At 50.9% G+C, this 10143-nt stretch overlaps 1 protein-coding gene across 1 annotated transcript in view; it reads right to left on the reverse strand.

Moving 5' to 3' along the window:
* Nucleotides 1-1085: 1085 nt before the first annotated feature.
* Nucleotides 1086-10143, reverse strand: part of SOAT2 (sterol O-acyltransferase 2) — a 13559-nt gene continuing 4501 nt past the window's right edge. Inside the window, exons 6-15 of the mRNA XM_012001781.1 lie at nucleotides 9194-9470; nucleotides 8686-8755; nucleotides 6413-6497; nucleotides 5902-5947; nucleotides 5583-5712; nucleotides 3922-4019; nucleotides 3404-3502; nucleotides 2414-2549; nucleotides 1755-1900; nucleotides 1086-1555 (exon numbers count right to left, since the gene is read on the reverse strand). Coding sequence (XP_011857171.1) covers nucleotides 1505-1555; nucleotides 1755-1900; nucleotides 2414-2549; nucleotides 3404-3502; nucleotides 3922-4019; nucleotides 5583-5712; nucleotides 5902-5947; nucleotides 6413-6497; nucleotides 8686-8755; nucleotides 9194-9470 — 1138 coding nt within the window. The 3' untranslated portion in view covers nucleotides 1086-1504. The remainder of the gene's footprint in view (nucleotides 1556-1754; nucleotides 1901-2413; nucleotides 2550-3403; nucleotides 3503-3921; nucleotides 4020-5582; nucleotides 5713-5901; nucleotides 5948-6412; nucleotides 6498-8685; nucleotides 8756-9193; nucleotides 9471-10143) is intronic.

A 10143-nucleotide genomic window follows, 5' to 3' on the forward strand; every position in this document is an offset into this window, starting at 1 on the left:
GGTAAAGAACATACAATAAGATAACAGAAATGAAATAAAAATGTACCATTCATTCCACTTGTGGAATCATAATTTATTCAAAAGAAGGCATAAAAAGAGGGAGAAAAGAGCCTGGGTATGATGGCTCATGCCTGTAATCCCAGCACTTTGGGAGGCCGAGGCAGGTGGATCTTGAGGTCAGGAGTTCGAGACCAGCCTGACCGACACGGGGAAACCCCGTCTCTACTAAAAATACAAAAATTAGCCGGGCGTGGTGGTGTGTAGTCCTAGCTACTCAGGTGTCTGAGGCAGGAGAATCGCTTGAACCCAGGAGGCGGAGGTTGCAGTGAGCCGAGATCATGCCATTGCACTCCAGCCTGGGTGACAGAGCGAGACTCCGTCTCAAAATAATAAATAAATAAACAAATAAAAGTGACAAAATAGATCTATATTTATTGACATAAAAAGATGTCTTATGCATACTGTTGAAATGTTAAAAAAAAAAAAAAAAAAGAAATACCCCATCTCTCTCTCTTAGGGACCCTGGTTTTTTTGGTCCTCAGCTCCCCTGACACTAATGTTCCCCCTTTTCTTACACAGATGTCTTCCCAGAGCCACATCAGGCAGGGAATCAGTGTAGGGAGGGCAGACCACACAGTCTGGTTTCTGAAACAGCTTTGAATAGAAGTATTCTGACCTCATGTCTCCTTCAGTCAGGACACTCCTAATATTAATGTCCCTATTATAGTTGTAGAAACTTGGGTTCACGAAATTAAAAGCTTTGCTTCAGGTCTGTACAAGGCATTCCTCTCCTGGGTCTGCTAAAGGAAAGGAGGCCTGCTACGTGTCCTCTCAAAATGTGCTAGGAGTTGCCAGGAGCAGAAGGATTAAAGGGGCTAGAAAATTCAATGTGAGTTGGAGAAGAGGTGGAAGAAGCATTGAGGTCAGGTTTCTGGGAGATGGGGGTGGCATAGAGGAGGTAAGGCAGGGGGCACCCAAAATTCTCACCCATCCTACCACAAAGTCTTGCCTCTGCAGACATAACTCTACAAAAATCCAAGTGAGCCTTGAACAAATGATGAATGAATGAATGAATGAATGAATGATGAATGAATGAAAAGGGAGACAGAGTTTATTGCTGTATTGGAAGGAATACGAAATCAAGAACGAGACCCTTTCCAAACCTGGGTGGCCCCAGTTCCTCTGAGTTCCCCCACATTCGTCAAATCCATAAGGTCCCCCAAGTCTCCCCAAGACAGTCATGGGGTAGGAGGGTATCCTGTACCCAGCCCATGGGGATAGGGACTGAAGAGTCACCCCTCTCACCCCCATGCTGAGGTCTGTGCTCAGCTACCCACAAGTCTGCAGATCTCAGTCCTTGCACATTCCCTGGTGGGGTCTTGTGTGCAGGTTGCCTTGACTCAGAGCCAACTTTGGGAATGCCGACAGGAGTCCCGGTCCCAGGTTTTGCAGGCAGAGAACTTGGTGGTGTCATCTGGGCAGGTGGTGTCATCTGCCCTGACCTCTAGGTATGGCAGGACCAAGATCGAGGTGTCACCAGCCCCCAGAAGGTTGTCTGAGCCAGAGAAGAATAAGTTGTGAATGAGGTCATTCCTGGTGACCCAACCCATGCATCCAAGACGTTAGAGTCCATCACCCCCAAGCCAGGCCCTGGTGCCTGACTGTGACTGGTGAGTTGGGGAACAAGGAGGGACTGGCTGTAGGGCTGTGTGTCCTCACGGATGGGGAGCTGGGTGAGGGTTGTGGTCTCTTACCTGGGGTAAGGGGCAGTGCCGCCGTGCGTACCACTCCTGGCAGTACAGGCTGACCTGGATTCCCTGGCCCAGAAACAGCATGGTCCACATCAGCACGTTCCATGCCGGGCCGGTGTGCTGGTCATGCATCATGAAGTTCAACATTCCTGGTGCAGGAGGAAAGGTTGTCACTCCAGCTCCAGGAGTTCCTTGTCTCCCTGGCTTCCCTCCCATTCCAGGGTATTGGGAAGAGATGGAACAAGAAGACCCCATTGGAGAAGATCTTGAACCCAGGTGCAGAAATTTGTAGAGGTCTAAAGTGGCTCATGTAAAACCAGGATTCTTCAGTTTGCACTTTAATATCCTGAATCTCATACTGAGCCTCTCAACCTCATCCCAGTTTTCTCCTCTTTGTCTTCCTCGATGAGTGATCTATTCAAGTGCTTTTCTCCAACCAGAGACCTCCTGCCACATGCCCCAGGAAACAGCTTGGCTCCTCCCAATGCTGCCTCCCTCCCTGCTTTCCAAGTGACCCCCTCCCCCACTCCACCTCTCAGTCCCAGCAGCCTCGCCTTCAGTCCTGGGGGGGAGGCCTCCCACCATCAGTCTGGGATCTCCAGGAGCAGGACCCAGGCCTCCCTCTGGATGGCTCCCCTCCAGTGGCAGAGAGGCCAGCTCACCTCCAATAACAAGGAAGAGTATCAGCATGACGGGATAGAAGAACCCCAGGACGAAGCAGAAGATATATTCATGGGCCACTGCGGAGACCAGGAACACACCCAGGATGGCTACCCCTCGGGCCTGGGCACCAAGGAGCTGGCAGGGTAAGGAAAGGAGTGAAGAGTGAGTCTCCCTGAGCTCCTCCATAAAGAGCCCCCACCTTAAGGAAGCCAGGGAGAGTGTGGTACAGTGGAGAGAATATGGGATCTGAGGTCAGAAGGGGTGACATCAATCTTATTTAAGAGCGTGCTGGCTGGGCACGGTCGCTCATGTCTGTAGTCCCAGCACTTTGGGAGGCCGAGGCGGGCAGATTATGAGGTCGGGAGTTCAAGACCAGCCTGGCCAATATGGTGAAACCTCGTCTCTACTAAAAATACAAAAATTAGCTGGGTGTGGTGGCATTCGTCTGTAGTCCCAACTACTTGAAAGGCTGAGGCAGCAGAATCGCTTGAACCCAGGAGGCAGAGGTTGCAGTGACCCAAGATCACGCCACTGCACTCCAGCCTGGGAGACAGGGCGAGACTCCATCTCAAAAAAAAAAAAAAAAAAAAAAGAGCATGCTACTATCCCATTGGGACTTAGGTGCCATTTCAAAATGAGAATATAATAATACTTACTTCTCAGGGTTACTGTGCTGATTAAATGTATGTAAAAACCCTTGGTAGCTGAAAATAGATATGTGCATGTTCCTTAGAAGGCTAAGGTGGGAAACAATGCCCTGTGGAGAGGGTGGAATTAAGGATAAAGATGGAAGAAAGCTAAGATTGCAAGGACTTTCTACCCATTGGGTTGGGTAAAATGAGAAAATGAGGACAGATGAAATCAAAAGGGCCTTTAGGCCTGGAAAAGGTGAGTGGTGTAGATGCCACACTGTAGCAGGAGGAAAGGAGAGGGAAGGAAGGAGAGCCCTCGTTAAATGTGGGAGCTGAAGGGGTCTGCAGGGCCCATACCCACAGCCCATCCTGATACACGTAGCTGTACAGCCAGTCATGGACCACCACGTTCCAAGTGCGGTAGTAGTTGGAGAAGGATGTTGAGTTCCACCAGTCCTGGAGAAAGTGGGGTCAAGGTGGGGGAAAGGAGGTAAGCAAGCATCTGGGTTCTGGCTCCTCCCCACTGCTCCCTTTGCCTGCACCCTATCCCAGTGTTCCAGAAGGGCTGGCTCCTGGCAGAACAGGGACAGCAGACACCCTCCCAGCTCCCTCCTCAGGACATGGAGGCCCTGTCCTCCCTCCTACTCCCTCTCTCAGGAGAAGATTCTGTAGTACCATGCACACAAAAGCAGTTAGCCCTGGCTTGTCAGGAGATGGAGGGGTGGCATTATAACCACATCTAGGGGACTGCATTTCTTATTATGGGAGGTGAACAGCATGGCTGAAGTGACATCCAACCTGGCCACCATCTTCCCCAGATCCCTCCCTAACCCTCCCTGCCTCCAGCTTCCAACTGGCCTAGGTCCAGGCCCCACCCGGTAGAACATTCTGTCTCCAAATCGTAGCATCTCGGCAAAGGCGTTGAGCCAGCAATGGAGGAAGGCAAAGAAGATGAGTAGCAGCATGAAGATTCCTGGTGGATGGCGACAAGAGGCTGCAGGTCAGGCTGGCCCACATGGACCCGCAGGCAGCCCTGCTCTGAGCTCTGAGGAGCCCCTGCCCAGAAACCAGGGCCCCAACTCTTACCATTCATTTATTGGTAATTCACAAATTTATGCATTCCTTTTTTTTTTTTGAGACAGGCTGGATTGCAATGGTGTGATCATAGCTCACTGCAGCCTCAAACTCCTGGACTCAAGCGATCCTCCCACCTCAGCCTCCAAAGTAGCTGGAACTACAGACGTGAGCCACCATTCCCAGCTAATTTTTATTTTTAATTTTAATTTTTTTTTTTTTTTTTGAGACAGAGTCTCCCTCTCTCTCCCAGTCTGGAGTGCAGTGGTGAGATCTTGGCTCACTGCAAGCTCCGCCTCCCGGGTTCACGCCATTCTCCTGCCTCAGCCTCCTGAGTAGCTGGGACTACAGGCGCCCGCCACCACGCCTGGCTAATTTTTTTGTATTTTTAGTAGAGACGGGGTTTCACCGTGTTAGCCAGGATGGTCTCAATCTCCTGACCTCATGATCCACCCACCTCGGCCTCCCAAAGTGCTAGGATTACAGGCATCAGCCACCGCACCCAGCTGTTTTTAAATTTTTTGTAGAGATGAGATCTTACTATATTGTCCAGTTTAGTCTTGAACTCCTGGCCTCAAGCGGTCCTCCTTCTCTGGTCTCCCAAAGTATTGGGATTACAGGTGGTGAGCCACTGTGCCTGGCCTCATGCATTCATTTATTCATCCATTTGTTCATGTACATTTACTTGGCATCTACTTCGTGCCAGATGTTGGGGATGGAGATGAATCTCAAAGGGCCATTGGGAGTTCATAGAGTGATTGAAGTGAGACACACACAGACACAGAGACAGAAAGACATGTCCAACCATATGCCAGGGCAAATGTAATGGGAGCTAAGTACGGTGGCACTGATGTGCCTGGGAGTACAGAGAAACAGGTGGGTCATGGTAATTGGTGGCTACAAAAGGAAGGTTTCCCAGAGGAGGGGGCATCTCAGCCATGGGCCTCCAAGAAGCAACTAGATTCCATGGCTGAACGTGGGGAAAGGGTATCTCAAGCTGAGTGGCCAGTATGGGCAAAGGCCTGGAGGCATGGAAGTACATATCTTTCAGGGCTTGTGGTAGGATGAGAAGATAGGCTGGGGCTGTGTGGGAAGGAGTCTTGGATGCCACATCAAGGGTTCAAATCTGAGCCGAAAGTGCCAGCATTGACTTATCACTAGAATTTTTGAAGGAGGGTAGGGAATGATTAGTTGTAGTAGGAAAGTTCGCCTGGGCAGCAGTGTCAGGGGTAGATGGGAGAGGAAAGATCTGGGTGCCAGGGAGATGGGTAGGAAGCTGATGTGGAGGGGGAGTGATGGTTTGAACCGAGACCATGGCAGTGGGCCCTGATAGGAGGTGACAGATGTGAGGGGAGACTCAGAAGGAGAACGTGTTGAAACAGAGGGAAGGTAACTAGCAAGGCCTTCCCTGATTTGCCTTCCCCAGGGCACAGCTACTCCAGCCCTACCTTAGTTGGCTCACCTGGCAACGTGGCATGCAGGATAGAGAGCACCAGGGCACGGGTGCTGAAGGGCTCTCGGCTCATGTTGGCAAAGACAGGAACACAGAGTCGGCCCAGGATGAAGCAGGCATAGAGCACACAGCCCAGGGCCTGGAGGGGGCGTGGGGACACACAACTGGAGAGGGACGCTGGCAGCTGCTGGTGGCATTGGGTCTCTGGCCCAGCACTGGCCTTCTCTTCCCTTGGCACCACCCTCCCACTGCCTCCCCAGACCTCCCAGAAATGTCCCCTCTCCACCACCATGAGTCACAGGTCCACCCTTCTACCCTATCTTCTCACCTGAGCAAAGTTCTTGGCCACATAATTCCACCTGATATAGGGCATCCTGCAGCGGCAATTGGAACAATATGTTTCTCATTCTTTCATGTTATTCCCTGCTCAGCCTAGGCACAGGTTTTGGGGCCCTCTCTCCGCAGTTCCCTTAATTGCTCAGGCCTGGGAGGATTATCTAGGGTGGTGGGGTCTAGGATACTTTGAACTTTCCATAACAGAGTGACAAGAGGGTTTTAAGCATGGATGTCAACAAGGGTGTGTAGGATGGGTAGGATTTTCAGAACTAAAATCAGGACAGTCCTGGGTAAACCAGGAAAGTGGGCTGCCCTAGTGTCATCATAGGCTGGGCAAGGAGACAGGGTAGTCTACCAGTCACCTATTTCCCATCTTTATTATAAGATGCTTCCTGAGAAAGTGGCCAGTGCCTGAGGTGAGCCTGAGGACCTCAGGGAGGGGAGAGTAGAAGGGTAAGGTTCCTGTGGGCCTGGGCATGTGGGGAAGGGGTGCAGGGTCTTACCTGGGGTAAGTCTCCCTGTAGATGAGTGTTGGGCAGAAGAGGAAGTAGAGGTAGCTGGAGAAACTGGGGGCCTGGATCCCCTCACCTGGGGAGGAATGAGAGAGGTGGATTAGTAAGGGGGAAGGGCAGAGGGCAGAGGTGAGGGGGCTGCTGGGGAAGGGTAGTGGGACTGGTGAGTGGAGAAATGGATAGGGTGGGGGTGGGGGATAAGCAAGGAGCTGGATGTAGGACCTAGATGCAGGCTGGGGGAGCTAAGCTGGGCAGGAGTGGAACTGGCTCTTTAATACCATCTCTTCTGTTTTCATTTCAGGCACCCTATCTTCCAGTGCAGGGCCTGCTGTGGCCAGAGCTTCATTTGGTACCCACAGGTTCGACAACCCATTCTCCTTCCCCTTCTGTCTGGACTTCCTAATACAGGTACATCTTGTTTTACTGCACTTCCCAGATATTGCCTCTTTTACAAATGGAAAGTTTGTGGCAACCCTGCAAGAGACAAGCCTATCAGTGCCACTTTTTCCAGCGGCAAGTGCTCACTTCATGCCACTGTGTCACATTTTGGCAATTCCTGAAATATTTATAACTTTCTTCTTTTTATTATATGTGGTATGGTGCACAGGCATAGAATATACAGCCCAGGGCCTGGAGGGGGCATGGGGACACCTAACTGGAGAGGGACACTGGCAGCTGCCGGTGGCATTGGACCTCTGGCCCAGCACTGGCCTCCTCTTCCCTTGGCACCACCCTTCCACTGCCTCCCCAGGCCTCCCAGAAATGTCCCCTCTCCGCCACCATGAGTCACAGGTCCACCCTTCTACCCCATCTTCTCACCTGAGCAAAAATCACTGTGATCAGTGATTTTTAATGTTACTATTGTAATTGTTTTAGGGCATCATGAAACACACCCAAATAAGAGAGCAAACTTAACTGACAAATTCTGTGTGTGTTCTGACTACTGCACTGACCGGCCATTCTCCCATCTCTTCTGTTCTCCTCGAGCCTTCCTATTCTCTGAGATACAACAATATTGAAGTTAGGGGCCAGGCTCAATGACTCACTCCTGTAATCCCAACACTTTGGGAGGCCAAGGCAGGAGGATTGCTTAAGCCCAGGAGTTCAAGACCAGCCTGGGCAACATAGCAAGACCCTGTCTCTAAAAAAAAAAAAAAAAAAAAATTGGCTGGGCATGGTGGCTCATGCCTGTAATCCCAGAACTTTGGGAAGCTGAGATGGGTGGATCACTGGATGTCAGGAGTTCGAGACCACCCTGGCCAACATGATGAAACCCTGTCTCTACTCTACTAAAAATACAAAAAAATTAGCTGGGTGTGCTGATGCACACCTATAATCCCAGCTACTCAGGAAGCTGAGGCAGGAGAATCGCTTGAACCCAGAAGGTGGAGGCTGCAGTGAGCCAAGACTGCGCCATTGCACTCCAGCCTGGGAAACAAGGCAAGACTCCATCTCAAAAAAAAAAAAAAAAATTGAAATTGAAATTAGGCCAATTAATAACCTTGAAATGGTCTTTAAGTGTTCAAGTGAGTGAAAGAAAGAGTTGCATGTCTCTCACTTTTTTTTTGTTTTTTTGAGACTTGATCTCACTCTGTTGCCCAGGCTGGAGTACAGTGACACAGTCATGGCTCACTGCAGCCTCCGCCTCCCGGACTCAAGTAATCTTCCCACCTCAGCTTTCCACACAGCTGGGACCACAGGCATTAGCCACCACACCTGGCTAATTTTTAAAAGTTTTTTGAAGTGAGACCCCATCTCACTATGTTGCTCAGGCTGGTCTTGAACTCCTGGGCTCAAACAATCCTCCCATCTCAGTGTCCCAGAGTGCTGGGATTACCGGTGTGAGCCACTGTGCTCAGCCTGCAGCTGGTGACTTTAAGGGCTCTTGTTAAGGGCTAATGCAGCTGGTGATTTAAATTGGAGCCAGTGCCAACTTGTCATTCCAAAAATTCTAGGGCCCTTAAGAATGATGCTAAATATACACTGCATGTGCTCTATAAATGGAACAACAAAGCCTGGGTGACAGGCTGGGCCTGGAAATAGGAAATAGGAAAGTGCCAGGAGTCCTGGGTAACAAGAGGTGCCATCTGTCAGAGGCAGGAGCTGAGAATGCCTATCGATGAAAGCCCACAGAGCCCAGCTGGAGGCCGGGGCTGTGCCTGGTGGGCAACCTGGGCTTAGGAAGGCAGGGATTTTATCAGGATCCTGCACCTGCTGGCTTCGTTCAGTCAGTCAAGAGGACTGAGTTCACAACCGGGCCTCACCTCTTCTGGCACGAAGGGTCCCAGGCACAGCCTCTCTCAGGAAGGAGTAGCTTTTCATCAGGAACCTAACCTGTGGCAGAGTGGAAGGGAGGCCAAGTTGCTGTGTGGCTTTAAGCAAATCGCTTAACCTCTCTGTGCTCTGGGTTACCTCTGAGAGGCAGGCAGAGTGTAAGATCTGTCTGGTCAGAGTCCATATTTTCTCTTTTTGTTTGATGGCTGTATAGCCTAACATATGCTGGGATGAATGAAGGTTGCTGGGATAAGAGGCCAGAGCAGAGTCTTCCGGTCAACCTCCTGTGATGGCGGTGTCACACTGTTTGCCTTCCAGCCTGCAGGTTCCCCAAATCCCTCCTAATGGACTCCGCCCCTGGTAACTAGCTCCGCCCCTGCCAATGCAGTCTCTGCCCTCCCTCTCATGGGCCCTGCCCCCTCTTTGGGGGACTCCCCTCTGCTGAGATGGCCCCGCCCACCCGTTCCTTCCTGTCCCCCAGCAGGGCTCAGCCCTCACCTGCTCGAAGACCAGGACACAACGGGAGGCCGGCGGGAGCTGATGCTCCACGGCCACGTGGACTGGCAGTGCGCAGAGCACCAGGGCGTGGGCAGCTAGCAGCGTGCAGCCCAGGCCCGCCCCCAGCGTCCAGGTGCCCCTGGCCCCAGGCCTGGCCCACAACCGCAGGGCCTGGTACGGCGCCAGCAGGGTGGACAGAAACATGGGCACCCAGGTCACCAGCGCCAACGGCAGCTGTCCGAAGCTGAAGATCAGTAGGTCAAACTCCAGCAGCAGCCTTGGAGTGGGGAGGAGAGACAAAGTAGACAAGTGAAGTCCATTCTTGTCCTCTTCCTCTTCAGTCCGAGCTCCTGGAAGATGAACTGAGGTATCTTGATCAGGTTGTGAGCTCCCCATCTCTGGAGGTGTTCAAGACGGCACCTCTGTGGCACAGGGCGTTGCTCCAGGAGACTTAGTCATGGCATGAGTTTGATTCTGAATGACCTTGAGAGCCCTCTCTGGTTTCATGGCGTTGCTAAGGGCTCAGTACACTATATACAACACATGTTAGGATATAAGGTAACTAGACTGACTGACTTAGTTTTGTTCCTTTGGAGCGTCTGTTGTAGGTTGGAGCTAATAGGATGCCGGTTGTTCAGTGTTTTGTTAGCCTAGGTTAAGAGTGTGTGGTTTGTTAAGGGGAAAAACAAAACAACTTAAGTGTCCATTAGTAAAGGACTAAGTGAACAAATCTGACACCTCCATACTCTGCAGTCCTTCAAACCAATGGACTAACATGAAAAGATCCCTAAAATAAATTGTTAGTGAGTAAAAGCAAATTACACAATAATAGGTACAGTTTCTTATTTATGTGAAACCTCCACAATGTACCTATCTTTGGTACTGAATGTCAATGCATGGAAAATGCTCTGGAGGGAAACTCAGAAACTGTTTTCTTTTTTAGAGACAGA

This window comes from Mandrillus leucophaeus, unplaced genomic scaffold (assembly GCF_000951045.1).
Source record: "Mandrillus leucophaeus isolate KB7577 unplaced genomic scaffold, Mleu.le_1.0 Scaffold118, whole genome shotgun sequence".
Classification (NCBI taxonomy): domain Eukaryota; kingdom Metazoa; phylum Chordata; class Mammalia; order Primates; family Cercopithecidae; genus Mandrillus; species Mandrillus leucophaeus.